Here is a 19,078-nt window from a genome sequence, read left to right on the forward strand (position 1 = left end):
GAAATTACCAGTGTAATTTCTTTGGGAATAATCACAGATAACAAACACTCATTGAGATGAAATATTGTTTATTGGTCACAAGAGTAAGGACGACACATTCTGTAAAACATGCACATTTCAAAAACTATACAGGTAAACTAAGACAGTTAATAGACTTGTGATTGTCCCTGATTCTTAGCTGGTGATAAGTGGAAAACTAAAGAAGTGCTATAATTTACTTCTCCACTAGATGGAGATGTTGGTCAAGAAGGAGCCACACATTTCTACAACTCTAAAATGAACAATAGGGGACTAGACCTCCAGTGAACAACCAAAAACATTCAATGAAATCAAGAGTTGGTGGAGAAGTGTGATGAGTAATACTGGATGTAAACAAGCAACTTCATCTGAACAACTTCACAATTCTTCATCCTGTGTAATGAGGGTAAAAAGCAGGGATGTAAAACCACATTCTACAGCTGTTTCTTTCATGAGAATACATCCATTCATGGCTTTGAGAGGAAACAAGTTTGTTTTTTACCTTTATAACAAAATTTCCATCGCCTCAGAGCCAACATCTCTACAGGCCACTGAAATGAAAATAGAAAAAAAAAATTGCACTCAAAGGGCACTGGAGCAAGGTAAAGACATGTTCACTCAGGCACAGCAGAGATTACAAGCAACACTTCTGAACATTGTATTTCAAAGGTAAATGCAAACACTCAGGAGCGGCATTGATTCTGAGGGGTATTTTCCTGTGTGTTTAGGGTCTGGTGTTGAGAAAATTCCTGAAAAAAAAAGACACAGCTACCTCGAATGAAGAGAGGAAAGGGATGCACAAAACTTAATTCCCTAAGGAACTGACTTAAGGCTAGAACACAGAACTGAAGATGAGCGCTCAAATTAATATTGCACCCAGATGAGTCTTAAGTGTCCTTGGATGACAAGCAGTGATTGGATTGCAAGCTTGGTAGCTTTTGATGGCCATGCCTGTCAGCCTCACCTGCTTTTTAATCAGTAATTACCATAGGGGATTCTCTGGCATTTCTTAATTAAATTGGATCAAATGCAATTAAAAACCACACTCTCATTCCTTTAAAAGGGCTCTGTGGAGTCCTTGTTTAGTTCTTGCTGTTAAGAGAATAAGCGGTTGAATGGTCATAGCACCGTCACATCTCTCGCTGATCTGTACTTGATTATTTCAGTGGTCAAATTAGGTTTGCAATTTGCATAATAAAGGGCAAGATAGAGTTCAGGATTGAAACTTCTACTCTAACTGGAATTGTAGGTTAAAAGCGTAGATGAGGAGACAAAGTTCTTATCCTATTAAAACAATCAAAGTTAACATCAGGAGCAATGTGATCAGAGCATGTATTGTAGCGAAGGGCTATCATTATCATATCCCTAAATGTATGATGTATCTTTGCTCATTACATTAATACTGAGACTTTCATATACTCACCATCTAGAAAAGTCCCCGGCACTCCAGGAGCCGACAACCACAGACACATCAGTGGTAATTTTCCCATCTGCAGTCGTCATATCATCTTTGGAGTTGTTATTGTAGTTGCCACAGGCACCGCACATTTTACCGGACAGGCTGCTGTCAACAATGACGCTGACCTCCTGTGAGACTGAGTAGGTGACTCGCACAGCAGATGCCCTCTCGATGATCACAGTCTTCTCTGAGATTGTGGCAGATAGTTCACTCGACACTTTGCTGGGAAGAGACACTTTCCTGCCATTTACCTGGATGACATGAAGACGGGGAAAGAAGAAGAAACACGAAATGAGCTGAGACAGAAGAAAAAAAAAATCAATATCAAAATCATTACTGTCATGCTTTAAAGGTTCCTCTCACCCAGGTCACATGTTGGCTGTTCACTGTGACAAGGGTTTCCTTGAAGTACACATACACAGTGGAAACAGCGGGAGATGCTCCTTTACTGCAGACCCTGACATCCACCACCACCCGGAACCACAGCTCAGCAGCCTCGTCACACAGAGATGCCACTTCAAATGCTCCTTGAGCTCCGATGGCTCCAGACATGCCATCAAAGGAGCTGAGGTGGCCAACTTGGCTGATGCTGCAGTGGCCGTGTTTGACATGGCAACCTCTGACACCGTCTCTTACATCACAAACCTCCCGACTGGCACAGGACAGCTTTTCACACTTCATCCGACCAGAGGCCTGGCACACACACTTGGACTTACAGTCTTTGTCCACCACTGCTTGGCCAACCTGGAAACACACATTGTGTATAATGTTAAAAAAAGTTATCTTTCAGTTTGGTGAATAATGTGTTACATCTCTATTCGTGTGTAAATAAAACAACAGAAAGTATTAGTCATTTTTATAGGCTTCTTTTTTTTCATGACTAACTTTCAATTTTAGTACAGTCACTATGTATGACAACAAAGTAAAGTGTTAGCAAAGTTTTACCGTCAGATATTTGCCGTCGTACACACACCCACAGTTGTCCAAATGAACACATTGGATGCCATCAGATACAAAGCCGGCATCGCACTGGCATCCTTCAAAACAGCTTTCAGAACAGGAAAACGGATAAATAAAGCTGGCACAGGTCCCACCACAGGTGTCGGCACACACCTCATAGTGACTGTGTGGAGGGCAGGAAGCAGCTACAAAAGAAGAAGATATTTATAAGACTTTGTGAGTGCATAAAACATAAAAAACATAGACAATTGTTCAGCAAAAATACAGCTATATGTCACTTACGGCAGAAGGAGCTGCTCCTCCATGGCTGGATTTGAACACCTGCACTTTGGCAGGCCAAAGCATAGGCCTGTACGCTGTTACACAGAGTATCTTTTTTGCCATCCACAGCACACACATCAAACACGCAATGAGACACGTATGCTGCTGGGTCGATTTTACTGTGGCAGGCTTTGAAAGGCCCATTAGGCGCACTTATAATGCCGCAGGATTCAGGTCTTCCATACAATGCAGCCTTGGCCTGCTCACATACTGGGCAATGTCCCCCACAGCCGCCACACACGTACCCAGGCAGGTCCACCACCCACGCCTTCCCAAAGTCATCAACATTGTTTGTTTGTTTTCCACCAGGAAGTATGAAGTCATCACCACCCTTCTTGTTGTAGTTGCCACAGAGTCCACACATCTTACCCTGGTATGTAGAGGGCACGATCACCTCAACATAATAGACAGTGTCATAGAGGACTGTCAGTCCAAAGTCTGTTCGGACAATTATGTTGTGACCTTCCTGGGTGACTCTGAGACGCCCATTATCAAGGGAGAGAGGGAGGTTTAGAAGTTCATCATCCACCTGAAAGGAGAAAGAGCAAAAGTAGGACAGTTTTGTTTTAAAATAAATTGTTTAAATAAACATGTACAAATGTAAATACAAAATTGGATAAAGTTGTTGAACTCACAATAACTTTCCATGGCATTCTCTGCTGGATGTAAATGACAAAACCATAGACTTCTACTGTAACCGACTTGGTAACAGCCACTTTTCCATTTCCATATTTCTCATTCCCCTGAGTCACAGTGAATGGCGTCAGTCGGCCATTGTCATCATTACAAACCTTGGCCAATACATAGACACAGGTACCCTGGAAATCAAATCTCCGTCCATCAAAGGAAATGTAATGAGGGTCACCAGAAGCGACACACTTGCCTTGCCCCTCAGGGTGGCAGCCTTTCACTCCATTTACAAGCTTACAGATCTCCCCTGGTCGGCACTTGGCCTTCTGGCAAGTTACCGCACCATTCTCTCCACAGATGCATTGCTCCACACACTCGGTTTCAGGGTAGAAGACGTCTCCTTTCCTGTAGTAGTGACCACTGTATGAGCAGCCACAGTCTCTCACAGGCACGCAGGTACCCCCACTCAGCAGGTAGCCTTCGTCACACTCGCAGGCTTCTGTACAATGCTTGTGACAGGTGGCATGGGACGTTAAGCTGGCACAGCTGGTAGGGCAACCCGTGGCACACAGGGTATAATGGCTGTTGGCTGGACAGACCATTGCTGTGGGATAGGATGAGAAGAGGAGGAGAGGAACATGGTAAAAGATGCAAGATGTATTTTGAAATAACAGATCTGAAATATGAAAACAAAAAATGAAAACACAATCACAAACTCACGACAGAAGGTATCTGTTCTCCAGGAGTGGATGGTGATTCCAAGGCTCTGACAGGCAGAGACATACACTCCCACTGCATCACAGACTGATCCTTGGTGGCCATGATAATGACAGGCATCATACACACAGTCCTCAAGGTAAGGGGCAGGGTCCACATGGCGATGGCAATCTCTGAAAGGCCCTGCTTTGTCAGCGATAACACCGCAGTATTTCTGGGCTTGGTACTCTTTCTTCTGGGAGTCTGAACAGGCCTGGCACCACGCCCCCTGGCAGACTGATGAGCAGCCTGGTGCGAGGGCCACCTGCCAGCTCTCCCCCAGCTTGGCTCCATCAGGGGCGATCTGGCCATTCCGCATGGTCAGGTCATCCTTAGCGTTTCCATTGTAGTTGCCGCACAGACCGCAGACTGCACTCTGGTAGTTGCTGGGCAGAGTAACGCTCACTGTGCTCTGCCAGTCAAAGGTCACAGTGATACCAGCAACTGTCTCCACAACAGCTGTCCAGCCACTGAGAAACACGACCAGCTCATTATTGTAATTCAGTGGCAACAAAGCAAGCTGCCCATTGAGCTGAGGGAGGGAGGGAGGAATATTTTTAGGAGATTAAAGATTTAATAATTCTGTGGTCCTTAATATGCAATTAAATTCATATGCAGAAGAGCATGAGGGATATCAGAATTAGCACAATGACAGAAGGCATTATCAGATCATCCCCTAATTTGTATGAGGCTCGGAACATCTGTCCTGTTTTTATTTTCAGTACTGTAACTACATGCTGTGTCCCATTTAAAAAATCAACATAAAAACAAGCCTGCGATTACCTTTTCAATCTGTTATCGAATCACCTGTATGCTTCACATTATCCATACCCCACATCTGTACTCACCAGGACCCTGTGGGGGTATTCTCTGCTGATGGTGAGGGTGATTCCATATATGGAAAACACTACAGTCCTTGTGTAGGACACAGCTTTGCTTCCCCGGTGGTCGTTCTGCACAGTCACCTTGAATGGCACTAGCCCAGGCTGCTGAGAGCACAGTCCCACCAGCTGATATATGCATGTTCCCTGGAAGTCATACTTGCGGCCATCAAAAGTGCGGTAGTGTGGGTCACCTGAGGCTGTGCATGTGGCGTGACTGATGGGTCGGCAGGCACGCTCTCCATCCTCTATGGTGCACCTTTCGTTGGCAGAGCAGGATGCCTCACGGCATGTCACCATGCCCAGGGTCGCATCGCACTCACATAGGCGACCACAAACCTCATCGGCCCAGAAGTGCTGGCCTGGCTTGTAATAGCGACCCTGATAGGAACAACCACATGTTTTAGCAGGCACACAGACACCAGCACTGAGGACATAACCCGCATCACACACACAGGTCTCAACACAGGCACCATTGCACTTCTGTTTTTGTTCAGGGAACGGGCAGGATGGCTGGCATGGGCTGGCACAGTCTTCATAGTGACTGTGACGCTGGCAGTTCATTGCTAGACAGAAAATTTAAATAGCATTAATAACAAAAACCTTAAATATTTGATTGAAATATTGAACAAAAGACCTTCTCACAAATACTCACGGCAGCCAAACTTTTTCCTCCAGTCCTTAATTATTATTCCTTGCTCACGACACTGCTTACTGTAGGAGGCCAATGCCTGGCACAGCATCCTCTTGTCTCCTTTATTCTGACACATATCATACACACAGCTGTTCATGAAGGCCTTGGGGTCCAATTTTCCATGGCATCTCTGGAACACACCATTGATCTTGGCTGTGAGACCACCACAGAAGGCCTCAGTCTCATAGAGCTTAATCAGGTTTCCGTCACAGGTTGGGCAGTTTTTCTTGCATGTGTCCCAGCAAGGATGGTCCTTGTCCTGGTCAGGTGTTTGCCAGCTCTTGCCCCACTCTATCACTGACGAGACAGGTTTTCCAGCTGGATTCTTGAGCTCATCACCGACGTTGCCATTAAAGTTGCCACACAGACCACAGACACTGCCGAAGTAGCTGCTGGGCAACTTAATGACCAGTTCCCAGTTCCAGTCATAACTGACAATTAGGCCAAAGTTTGTCTGTAGCACTGCAGTGAGACCAATTTGTAACACTGACACTTCACCGTCACCCAGTCGTACTGGAAGATTCAGAATTTCCCCGTCCACCTATATAAATATATACAGTATATATATTACACACACACACTGCAATACTAAAGGTCAAACACATCAGACAGGTAACTAAAATCTTACCATGACTCGACCAACTTGGTTCTTGCCCATGATGATGGTGTACCCATATACAGACACATCTACCTCCCTGACATAGGAAACTGCTGCGCTTCCTCGGTTATCATTCCTCTCGGTGACTGAGAATGGCACTAGACCATCCACATTTCCGCAGGTCTTAGAGATGACGTACTTGCAGGTGCCTTGGAAGTCATAGTTGTAACCGTCAAATGTGTGGTAGTGGGGGTCACCCCAGGCCCAGCAAGTGCCTGTGTAGGTGGGGATGCACACAGCTTCACCCTTCTCAACACGGCACGTCTCCTTGACCCGACAATTGGCATCTTTGCAGGGATCTACACAGGACAATAAAAGGAAATTGATTGGAAAGTTGCAATTTAACTCAATATTAATTTAAAATTGACTGTACATTTACTGGAAAGAGTATTAAGACAGTCAGTTAAGTTAAGAATAGAGTAATTTGGATAATATAAATATGCTGTTCTTTGTCTTGCCTGTATTGTAGCATGCCCGTATGCCTTTCTTGACCATGCATTTGGTGTTTTGAGGGCAGGAGTGCTTTTGACAGACGAGGCCGGTTGCTGGATTACAGGTGCACTTTGTGTTACAGCCTTCCTCATACACAACCTCACCAGGCTGAGGATGCAGAGCAGGTTCATTACACACAGGAAAATAATACAATTGAAATAACAGGGTGAAGAAGGATCCATATTATTCCATGCTCATTCCACCTTGTCAATAAACACAAATTTAGACAATCTGCTATTTAAATCTCATGAGAAATCCTCAGTGCACATATCTAGAACCCAACTGGCTAATGTCCAACATGGTCATGAAAGTCAGCATGAATGTTGCTCTAGGTATTTGCAATCTGTTGTACAATACTGTATATGAAATGGCTTTTTTGTACAGAGTTGTTGAATTTTACCTTGTAAGTTTTCCCATTGTCATAACAGCCACACTCAGTCTCTTTAACACATATCTGTCCATTGAATAGGAAGCCATCATTACATTCGCAGCCTTCTGTACAGCTGGTGGAGCACTGCACTATCTCTGTGAGGCCTGGACAGGATGCAGAGCAGGCGTCTGCACACACCTCATAGTGACTGTTGGCTGGGCATTTCATGGCTGAAATAAATTATCACAAGACAGTGAAAATGTATATTAGAGAAGCACCCGTGCTTACATGTAATGTTTACAGTATCAATATGATAGAGCGCAATATAAGGTTGATTTTGAGGAAAAAACAAAAATGTGAATTTCTCTTTGTCACTCACGACAGAATGAAGCTGTCCTCCAGTTTTTGACATCCACTCCTGCCATGTGACAGTTGAAGGCATAGGCCGCTATGCTGTTGCACAGCACCTTTCCATCCCCATTGGAAGCACACACATCAAACACACAGTCATCAAAGTATGGCTTTGGATCCAGTTTACTATGGCAGACTGCAAAAGGACCTTTGGGTGCTGTAACAATACCACAATAAGCGGGCTTTGAAAACACAGCCTTGCGAGCTGCGTCACATTTGGGACAGTTATTGCCTTCACAGCCATTTTCACACACCACGTTAGGGATGGTGACCTTCCATGACTTTCCAAACACATTCACGTTGTTGGTGAGCTGCCGGTTGGGCATTTGGAAGTCATCTTTTTGGTCACTGTTGAAGTTGCCACACAGGCCACAGACTTTACCACGGTAATTGCCAGGTACTGTGACTGTCACATGGTAGACCAGATCATAAGTGACAAGCAGTCCAAAATTTGTTGTAATAACATAATGTATGCCTTCTTTATAGACCTGCACAGCTCCATTATCAAGATTGAGGGGAAGGTAATTAAACACTCCATTTACCTAAAAAAAAAAAAGAGGCAAAAGTCACATTAAAGAAAATACCTACTGAGGGTATGAATGCAAAAATAGTTATATTTATATGTATGTGTATATAGTTTATATATATATACAGTTTTTCTAACATCTGCCACTAAATGATGCAAACTAAAAAATGTCACTATATTACAAATATGCTTTTTGTTCAAATAAGGAACAAATGTTCACCAGGACTCCAAACATGTTGTTCCTCATGATGAGAGTGAAGCCATAGACCTCCACAGCAACCAGTTTTGTGACAGACACCACTTTGTTGTTCACCATCTGGTTCCACTGCACGTTCTCCACCTCAACAGAGAAGGGCACCAGGTGGGTGCCTTCCAGCCCACAGCTCTTTGAGAGTGTGTAGGTGCAGGTCCCCTGGAAATCAAATAGTCGCCCATCAAAAGACCGGTAGTGGGGGTCACCAGAGGCGTGGCAAACACCTTTACCAACAGGGTGACATTTTTGGACACCATTCTCTACTTTACACTTCTCATTGGGGCCACATGAGAACTTTTTACATTCAACCTGAAAAAAAAAAACAAAAACAAAAAAAACAGTTGAGAAACAAGAGAAGGGTTAAAAATCCAACAACTGAAATTCCGTAAGTTCACACTGACCACTATCACATTATTATTAATGCTATTTTAAATTGTTTACTTAATATAAATTACCTCTCCATCTTGTTTACATTTGCATTCCTCCTGACATTGCCCATTGGGATAAAACACTTGGCCAATACGGTAGTAGTGGTCGTTGTAGAGGCAGCCGCACTGTGAGAAGGGAACACAGATATCTCCACTGAGGATGTACCCCTCATCACAGGAACAGCCTTCTTCACACTGAGCCTTGCAGCCTTGAGGAGGGCCCAGACTTTTGCAGGTGGCAGGACAGCCAGTTGCACAAACTTCATAGTGGCTGTTGACTGGACACTTCACTGCTGTACACATATACATACGTAAAAGACACGTTTACATTTAGAGTACAGATGCCAAATGTTGGCAGTTATTACAAAACTACACAAAATCCCTGAAGGGAGAAATATCATGTTGAAGTATACATAAACACGGGGTAGGCTTACAGAACAGTAAAAATATTGTTATACTTTCTATACTGCTAAAATATATGATATTGCATTATATTTTATGCTCACTTTGCCTGTTATGTAAATGATTTTAAAGTGAATGCATTTCTTACCACAGAACTGACTGGTTCTCCAGCTGTACACTTTGGCCCCCACAGCCTGGCAGGCAGATGTGTATGAGGTAATAGCCTGACACAGCACATCCTTTCTGCCTTTATACAGGCAAACATCATAGACACAGTCTTTAAAGTGGCCAGCTGGGTCCACCTTAGCATGGCAGTCACGGAAGGGCCCATTGGGGTCTCTCAGTATACCACAGAAATCTCCTTTTTCATATTGAACCTTCTGGGTAATGTCGCAGTCAGGACACGCCCCTTTACATCCCTCGACACACCCTGGGATCTCAGCCACTCGCCAGCTGGAACCAAAAGCTGCTGGTGAGACAGCTTTGTCACCATTCTTTGGAATCAGGTCATCCTGAGGTTTGCCATTGTAGTTGCCACAGAGGCCGCAGACAGCTCCCATGTAGTTGCTCAGAAGTGTTACAAACACAGCACTTTCCCAGTTGAAGGAGACTTTGAGGCCAAAGTTTGTGATAACAACAGCGTACCAGCCGCTCTTATATACAGATACCTGCCCTCCAGCCAGGGAGACAGGCAGGTTGACCAGCTCATTATTCACCTGAGGGAGAATACACTTATACTTACATACTTGAAATATTTAGAATAGAACATGACCAAATAACTCAGAGAATGAAACTTGCATATACTAAACATTATGTAGTTCTTACCATAATCAGGCCCTTGTGTGTCTTTGTAATGACAATGTTGAGGGAATACACTTTGACCTCAACTAACTTGGTGTAAGAAACCACCTTGCTGCCTCTGTAATCATTCTGCACCAGTACTTCAAAGGGCACTAGCTCCGGGTCCTTGGAGCAGAGTGCAACCAGTTGGTAGACACATGTTCCCTGGAAGTCAAACCTCGTCTTGTCAAAGGTCATGTAATGGGGGTCACCTGTGGCCTGGCAGGTGCTGTGGGAGAGAGCTTGGCACTTTCTTATGCCCTCAACCACCTGGCACTGCTGCCCTGCCCCACAGCCTTTATTCTGGCACTCCACCTGTCTGCTTCCACCAACGCATTTACACCATTTCTGACAGACCTGGTCAGCCCAGAATGACTCCCCAGCAGGGATGTATCGACCCTCGTAGGTACAACCACACTGAGCAGCAGGCACACAATGACCTCCGCTCAAAACAAAGCCTGTGTTACAGGTGCAGGTCTCCACACAGTGGCGTTTGCATTTGGAAGGAGCATTAGGATCAGAACAAGTGGCAGGACAGGCATTGCCACAGAGCTCATAGTGGCTGTTGGCTGGACATTTAGCAGCTTTGGGGAGAAGAAGGAGAATAGAGTGTGATAAATGCTTTGATCAATAATGAGAGAAAAACATGGAAGTTAATTTAGTGATTAATTATAGCTAACATTACTTACGGCATTTTGCCATCTTTCTCCAATCTTGAATCTGGATCCCAGCAAGGTGGCAGGCTTCAGTGTAAGCCTCCAGTGCCCTGCAAAGGAAATGTCGAAGGCCACCTCCCATGCATACATCATATTTACAGTTCTCCAGGTAAACTTGTGGGTCAATGATGGCGTGACATTTGCTAAATGGTCCATTCACTATACGTGTGATGAGCCCACAAAACAAGTCACCTTCCCACTTCTTCAACAAGCTGTGCTCACAGTGCTCACACCCACCCACACAGTCATCTCTGCATAGAGCATCTTTCACCAACCCTGGAACCTTCCAGCTGCTCCCAAAGGCCACAGCCCCATCTGCCTTGGTGCCAGAGGGTGTAGTGAAATCATCATTGGGGTTGCCATTGAAATTGCCACAGAGACCACAAGTCTTACCAGCATAACTGCTGGACAGAGTGACCACAAGATGGTGTTCCCAGTCATATCGGACAGTCAGGCCAAAATCAGTCTCAATGACCACAGAGTGACCACTCTGAAACATACTTAATTTATTATTATTTAGGACTACTGGCAAACTCCACAGGATGTTGTCAATCTGCACAAAAGAAAACAGAAAATGCATTATGAGGGGATGACATTCGTAATTGATTGATTTTAATTTATGCATTTTAATGTGTCATGAAAAGAAATAATTAAACCTAATGATCATAATATATTGAATTAAATATTACTAATTATTTCATTGAAATAACATTAACATATTGATTAATAATTCTCTATTAACAGAATAGAAAGTCTTACCCTCACACGACCTGTTTCAGACCGAACTACTGTGATTGTGACGCCATACACCTTCACTGTGACCAGGGTGACATAAGACACCCTGAGGCTTCCTCTGTTCTCATTCTGGGCAAGGATCTCAAAGGCTGGGAGATTATCCTTTCCACAGTTTTTAGCAATGACGTATGTGCAGGTACCCATGAAGTTATAGTGTCGCCCGTCAAAGGTGCGGTAATGAGGATCTCCCATGGCCCAGCAGGTACCAGGCTTGCTTTCCACTGGCCTGGGAACACAGGAGGGATACCCTCCCCTCATCTCACACACCTCATTGGCACTGCAGGTGATACTGCTACAGGACAAAGACACTAGAAACATAAAGAATATAAACTTAATGCCCTCATCATTCCTGTTAATCAATCTGAAATGTTAAACATTTTATTGCTTGAGTGAGTATACTGCTTATCATAACAATATTGTTTTTTTTCTAAAATTGAACAGTATGTGCTCCTTACCTGGCTTTATACATTGTGCTGGGGCACCATAACCATTCATCTGGCTGACTCCTATACTGTAGACGGCAAAGCGGGAACCAGAGCTGGACACAATGTGTCTATTGCTGCCAGGAGCTCGTTTGTAGGACATCTCTGCCCAAGAGAAATCTGTCCCTGCAATCTTTTTCCACTGAACTTCACGGGGAAGGTTTGTACCATCAATACGCAGCTCTGCCATTGCACTGGTCTGTGCCACAATCAGAGCTTTGTTTTCAAAGTTGTCAAGAGCCCCTAGTGAGTAAGAGGTGCAGAAACTGTCTGTAGGCAGGATGCTCATCAAGAAAGGGTCGTAGAATTGGTACCAGCCAAATGTGACGCCATTGAAGAGCAAGAGGACCTGGATGCCATGATCAGCCTGAATGGACAGCGTCTCAGGATCATGGTAGTGGATCTCCTTTATCTGCCCCCTAGTCAAACTAAGAGCTTCTTCACGCTTTCCATATTTGACAGTTACTCGGGTGGGCTGGGAGGCCTGAAGGAATAGGCTGTCAAATCTCTTCTGGAAGCTCAGGGGAGGCACAATGAAGCTGGATCCCCAGCTACTCACTGGCAGTAGCTGCTCGTACACATGGTTACATTTCGAGAAGCGCCAAGTGCAGGTGTGACCTGTGAAAACAGCAACAGGGTGCTGGGAGGCAACTCTAGTGCCAGAAAGGTCATTCACACTCTGGAGCTGGACACTCTCATATGGCTGGAGATCTATAACCATGTGGCTGCCACTCTCATAGACACGACCCTGGAAGTAGATTGAGCCTCGAGGGAAAATCTCTACTTTATTGATCTGTTTTCCATTTGTCACAGAGAACTGTTTCTTGGAGCCATAGGGGGACCCAGCAGGTGTAAAGATGAAATATTCTGTACCCCAGGCAGCAGTGGGATACACCACAGTGGTGTCTGCTGTGTACAGCTTGTAGCTGAAGGCAGTCACAGCCACATCTGCTGAGGCTTCAATGTGCACTGTGTTGGGAGACCTCGTACTGCCATACATCTCAACACTGTTAGGGAGACTGACAGTGACCCCTTCTCCAGCATTTAGAGTTTTCTCTTGCTTGAAGTTTAAGGGACCCACTTCCACTGTTACTTTAGCTTTGGCCTGAACAGCAGTGATATAGAGCTGAAGGCTAGGAGTATCATAATTTGGAGCAAAATTCTGCATGAAAGACAGGGCAAACTCCGTCCCTGCCCATCCAGCACTAGATGGACCTGACAGATGGGGAAAGAGCAAGGAAACAGATAGTTAAGTTACCTAAAGTAAAGTAGTCAGGAACAAAATTGTGCTTCACAAATCCTGCATATAAAGAAAATATGTCAAAAAAGCATTAGGAAATGAATGAGATGATTTGTGCCAAGGCAATCAAAGGATTCACAGGCTGGCAATACAAACTTGGCTTTAGACTTCTTGGATCGCATACACAGTACAAAGAAACAATATGACACCAAAGAGAAAGTGACTGAAAAATACCTTCATTTCAAAGTTAAAAAGCAGGGATGAATGCTAGTCAGTAATGGATGGATTGCTTTTTTTTTCTTGATAACCATTGTGAGAGATTTAGACGGAGGAATAGTCACTCGACTGCTTCTCAGCAGCACTCAATAAGTCACTTTCGCAGACAATATAATTGCATAATGGAAATATTATCAATATCTGTGCCTATTCTGTGAAAAGAACATTTTCTGGGCTCAGTCAGGGCCTGAGGGATTTAGATTACACTCCTGTTTCACCCATTCAGTATAATAGTTGCAACTCAATAGCTGCTGAAGGTAAATGCTATTCCCAACAAAAGTACATTTCAATTTGGATGGCTATTCTTTATGTGCTGCACTCTCAAATTCTTCACCTGTTTAACATTCTGCTTCATTCACACAAGCACCTGGTACGGCTGCACAACAATGCTCTCAACTGAGGGGGTTGACAACCTGGATTAATTTCTTCAAACTGAATGATCACTTGGCTTCATGTCCTGCCGGGGATTTCTGAGCCAAGGTTTGAGGAATGCTGCTGTGGTTCATTACATGAGCTAAGCCACATTTAGTCAGGTGTAATAGTCATTAATGGCAGGCAGGATTTTTGATAGATATATCATGTTGAAATTAGTATGTAAGTATTCAAGTGCATCCTGACACTAAAAATATGACAAAATATACTTACGGCCGAATATTGCCCCCAAAGCACAAAGCAGCAGCAGAGTACCCATGGCTGAAAGACAGAACATATTGTTTTAGTTTAAAAGTATAAAAATTTCAAAGTATTTTAGTGATATAAATGCAACAATTTGACCAAACAATCAACATAAGTAATCTCAGAGTAAACAGTGCTTACCTGCTAGGAATAAAGTTTTTTTCACAGTTCCATCCTTTTATATGCTCTGATGGAAAAAACACAGCCAATCAAAAAGCTTAAAGACCAACAGGTATGACTTTAAAAAATACTCTTCCTCTAAAACAAATTAAGGCAGAACTTGGCAATGACGTGTAGGTCCTGCTGTATGTTGACATAAGTGTAAGGTCCAATACTAAATAACACACCCAGTGACATGCACATCCAATAATATATTATCAGGAATTTGCTGAGAATCCCTGTATGAACTCATCAATAATTTGCATTGATGTAGAAAATAAATTCTTGATGTGTAAATTATGTATTTGAGGGAAAATAATTATATCAACCTGGACAACCTACTTTATCAACCATATCCCCCGCCCCCCCCCTTTTTTTTTTTTTTTTTTTTTTACGTGGAAAATTTAAAAAACACTGAAAAGGCGTTAGAATAACATATCATTAATACATTGTATCATTACAGTTTTTAGTGATGTTTATTCAATACGACCCATTTTTTAAACTTATTTTTGAAACTGAAATTCCAGTGCCATTGGATATATAATACCATGCAGATATAGGTCAATTTGACTATTTACCCACATTAAGCCGCACTGTATATTCTGGTGTAACCAAATAATATTATCCATTTTAGACTGGGCAAGGCAAGAATGTGATAAGACCAAAATCACAACTTATCTTCAACGTTACCCAAGAGTCTCTAAGCAGACATCAGTCCAGTTTGATAATGGGGCTGGGTTTTGAGGAATGCAAAAAGAGAGAATATTTGTAGATTTCTCATATCACAGAATACTGTGCATGCATTTCCAAATGCTGGTTTCTTATAGATTATAAGAGCATTTTGTTACTGATTTTCCACTGTAGAAATAAATCAGTTGTGATGCAAGTGTTAAATGACATTTTGTGACAGTTTGTTCATGTTCCCTTTTTACCCTTGGGTTTGCTTTATCTTTTAAAATGTTTTTTTGCCACTTAGTATTTCAACATGTATTTATTCAGTTAAAACAAAACAAACAAACAAAAACACACCACCTGGCATACAGGCCCTACAAATATTACCAATTAAGTCACTGTTTATATTGTGTCCTTCAAGTCAGTTAATGCTTATAATGCAATGTGTCCCTTGAAGATATTACAAAATGTGTAGATTATTCTTTGGAACTGATCAAAACTTAACATTAATTTCTCTGAAGTGGCAGTTGTTGGGTTAAACAGGTTTCTGTTGGTTTTGTGTGTCACTCAAGAATAACCGTATGTAGCAGAGGGTGCAACAATCATTTGTAATAGAGAGAAAGTAAATATAACCTGGCCCTTAAAAGTTTGCATTAGATTTATTTTTTTAAAATAATGATAAAATAAACCCAACAAATATTGAATTGGCATTTATGTGGTCAGAAGTCCTTGGGCAGGGCAACAGTAAGCCTCATTAGTTACTGTACACATATTGTGGATTTAAATCAAGGCGTGCCCTCTTTTTTGTTGGAATATAATCAGCATTGACCAGAGATGACCTTGTTTAAAGAAGGTGTATGGTACTAACTGATAAGAGTGCTGCCAGTATTATGTATAATGCATGAGAAGGAAATGCCTATGGAGTTCAAATGAGAGATTATACAAAGTTGTTTTTTTTAATTGTTTTTGTATTTAAACAGACATTCAACAGTATACAATACTTAGGACATTTAAATGGTCAGTTATCATCCGGTGAAGCCACTGTGAAAAGAGAAAAAAACAATTCATTACCGACTTAATTTTTAAACATGTACAATAATTACTGAATGCACATCCAGTACTGTTGTGGAGGGGATTGCTTACCAGCCAGGAAAGTCAGGGAGAACCCATGACTTGACTGAGCTGTGTGAGTGTAGGTCATTAAGGTTTCCACAGAGACCACACAATTTGCCTGAGTACCAGAGGGGCACCTTGACTGTCACCATGGTAACACCAATCTCGATCTCCAACTCTGAGTCCATCCCAGTGTCTCTCATCAAGATCGCTGTAACCTCTGACTTGTCCTGGCTCACACCAGATGACAGGGACACCCCTGACGAGAAAGTGTAAGGGAGGGAAACAAAGCGTCCATTCACCTGTGGAGGACAACAGTGCGTTAAGACGAACACTGGAAGATTTCAGAATGTTTCAGTTTATTGGGGTCAAAATCATTAGGAGTTATACCTTCACCATGCCTTCCTGTATGGCAACTGATAATCCATGCAGGAGGATATGAAACACAGTGACAAGCCTGGAAGAGCTGCCATCACAAGGTCCATGGTAAGAGACCAGGCTGAACCACTGAACACTGGCCTCATCACAGAGTGACATCAGACTATAAGATAACTCAGGCTCCAAGCTCAGCTGCTGCCCACTGAGTGTGGAGATTTTGAGGCTGTCTGAGAGTTTACAAACTTCAGGTCTATCATGACAGCCCCAGGAACCATTCCTCAGAGCACACTGCTGCCCTGGGTTGCAGGCTGCCTCCTCACATATCACTCCACCCAGTGTGTGGCACCAGCATATCTGGGAGCAGTGCTCAGTGTACAGTTGCTCATCCATCTGAGGGCAGAAGAGAAATTCTAGATTTGAGCTTTGATTACAGATAACATATTCCCTTGAGAGTATACATAGCATTTAATATCTGTATTAAGCTTGAATATTTACCTTGATGTATATACCATTGAGAACACACCCACACTGACTATAAGGTATGCACTGGTACCCATCAAACACACTGCCATAGCTGCATTGGCAGCCCTCCGAACAGCCAGTTGCTGAAGAACCAGACTGGAGCAGAGCAGGGCATGAGTTGGAGCTGGAGTCAACACACTCCCTTGGGCTGCTATGAGCAGGGCACTGGAGAGCTGGTGGTAGAAAACACAAATCATTTAGAGGTGATCATATGCTCTTCATTTAAACTACTGTATGATCAAAATTATTCACTTACTGCAAGGAGTGTTCTCTCTCCATGCCCCTACTGGTATTCCTTTAGCCTGGCAGGCTGCAGAGTAGGCTTCCAGTGCTAAACAAGCAGCCACGTGCCCTGCCCCAGCACAAACTGCCTTAATGCACATAGCTCTGTAAATATCACGCTCTACCCCACTGTTCCAGCAATGCTTGAATTCAATACTACTGTCCAACAGGACATCACAGAGCATGCTCTCGTGTGGGGACAGGCTGCACTCGTCACACTCCTTCCCACAAATGTCAGTACAATGCTGTCCAGGAGCCACTGCTGCCCAGCTGTGCAGTAGCTCTGCGAAGCTTTCAGTAAGATGGCCATTTCTTAGTTTCAAGTCATCATACTTGTCCCCATTGAAGTTCCCACAGAGGCCTGAAGCTGTGGCGTCATATACCTGTGGTACAGTTAATTTGAGGTAATGGGTAGAGGACAAGTCAATTCCCACCCCAGATGGTGTGATGATAATCAGTCTGTTGCCAACTTGGTATGCTTCAAGTTCTCCATTGTCAAAAGGCATGCTGCGTTCTTCTCCATTTACCTGAGAGCATAGATGCCAGTTAAAGATACATTTTATAAACTCTTTGCAACTTTAACACAAATCCATAGGGGCTGCAGAACTTACTTGTATTTTCCATAGAGTTTTGGGGTCAACAGACACTTGCAGTGAAAACAAATGAAATACAAGTCTGCCGATTGTGAAAATGCCATTACCGTCTTTTGTAAAGGTCAGTAGCAGAGAATAGTCCTGTATGGTTTTAGAGGAGAGGGCTGACACTACATAGGTACAAGCACCATAGTGAGGTAGAATAACACCATCAAAAGTGATGTAGCCAAAGCCTGCAAACACTTGGCACACCCCGTACTGCAAGACAAGGCCATCCTTTACTGAGCAGCTCTCCATGGGGCTGCAGGTCACTTCTCCTCTTTTACAGTTGCACTTTTGGCAGCTTTTCTCAGAGTAAAAGTTGCCAGCAGGGTGATACTGTCCCTCATGCATGCAGCCACAGTCAGAAACCAGCACACACTGGCCATCACTCAAGACATAGCCAGGGTCACACTGGCAGCCCTCCTCACAACCCCCACTACAGTTTGCTGTAGAGGACAGCTCAGCACACACAACAGGACATCGAGGTCCACACAACTCATAGTGGCTATTCTTAGGGCAGGGCATGCCTACGGGGAGAGAGGGTAAATAAGTCAGCATCATTAAAATCACAAGGTATTTTTAACATAAAATGTGTCATATTCTGACTAAATACATTCTATGTACTTTCATCCCACAGAATCTTGTCATTTTTAACATACAACCAAAAGTCCAGCCCTGCACTATTAACTTTCACCTCCACTGACTTCATGGTGTAAATGTCTGAGTGCAAGACTGTGCAGAGACTCTATTAAAGGAGGAATAATAACAAAATATATTCTGTAGCCATTTAGGGAGACTCAAATATTTCTAAGCATTTACTGATACAACCTTACATCTGCCAAAAATGGCCTTGTAAACATAGGTAAATACATGAACTCATGCTTTATTCACTTTTGATGGGTGTGGTCTAAGTTCCAGATCAGTCATTCCCATTTTTATTGTATTGTCAATTTATTTGCTGCCTTGTGTAAACTGTAAAAATCAACAAGCGAGTCTTCATGTAGTTGCCTTTCTCACGCTGGTAAAGCTCTAAG

General features: G+C 43.2%; 1 protein-coding gene across 1 annotated transcript in view; it reads right to left on the bottom strand.

Moving 5' to 3' along the window:
* Window positions 1-51: 51 nt before the first annotated feature.
* Window positions 52-19,078, bottom strand: part of LOC139612928 (IgGFc-binding protein) — a 34,283-nt gene continuing 15,256 nt past the window's right edge. Inside the window, exons 23-49 of the mRNA XM_071469087.1 lie at window positions 18,021-18,571; window positions 17,384-17,936; window positions 17,101-17,300; window positions 16,618-16,995; window positions 16,258-16,529; window positions 14,254-14,318; window positions 12,066-13,307; window positions 11,575-11,918; window positions 10,789-11,368; window positions 10,085-10,683; window positions 9,408-9,975; window positions 8,885-9,150; window positions 8,397-8,738; window positions 7,619-8,192; window positions 7,270-7,469; window positions 6,836-6,977; window positions 6,348-6,676; window positions 5,681-6,260; window positions 4,993-5,591; window positions 4,109-4,676; window positions 3,394-3,992; window positions 2,720-3,287; window positions 2,423-2,622; window positions 1,841-2,221; window positions 1,442-1,728; window positions 521-569; window positions 52-411 (exon numbers count right to left, since the gene is read on the bottom strand). Coding sequence (XP_071325188.1) covers window positions 560-569; window positions 1,442-1,728; window positions 1,841-2,221; window positions 2,423-2,622; window positions 2,720-3,287; window positions 3,394-3,992; window positions 4,109-4,676; window positions 4,993-5,591; window positions 5,681-6,260; window positions 6,348-6,676; window positions 6,836-6,977; window positions 7,270-7,469; window positions 7,619-8,192; window positions 8,397-8,738; window positions 8,885-9,150; window positions 9,408-9,975; window positions 10,085-10,683; window positions 10,789-11,368; window positions 11,575-11,918; window positions 12,066-13,307; window positions 14,254-14,318; window positions 16,258-16,529; window positions 16,618-16,995; window positions 17,101-17,300; window positions 17,384-17,936; window positions 18,021-18,571 — 10,997 coding nt within the window. The 3' untranslated portion in view covers window positions 52-411; window positions 521-559. The remainder of the gene's footprint in view (window positions 412-520; window positions 570-1,441; window positions 1,729-1,840; window positions 2,222-2,422; window positions 2,623-2,719; window positions 3,288-3,393; window positions 3,993-4,108; window positions 4,677-4,992; window positions 5,592-5,680; window positions 6,261-6,347; window positions 6,677-6,835; window positions 6,978-7,269; window positions 7,470-7,618; window positions 8,193-8,396; window positions 8,739-8,884; window positions 9,151-9,407; window positions 9,976-10,084; window positions 10,684-10,788; window positions 11,369-11,574; window positions 11,919-12,065; window positions 13,308-14,253; window positions 14,319-16,257; window positions 16,530-16,617; window positions 16,996-17,100; window positions 17,301-17,383; window positions 17,937-18,020; window positions 18,572-19,078) is intronic.

Source organism: Trachinotus anak, unplaced genomic scaffold (assembly GCF_046630095.1).
Source record: "Trachinotus anak isolate AG129_WGS33_773 ecotype Australia unplaced genomic scaffold, CSIRO_AGI_Tana_v1 ptg000032l, whole genome shotgun sequence".
Lineage (NCBI taxonomy): Eukaryota > Metazoa > Chordata > Actinopteri > Carangiformes > Carangidae > Trachinotus > Trachinotus anak.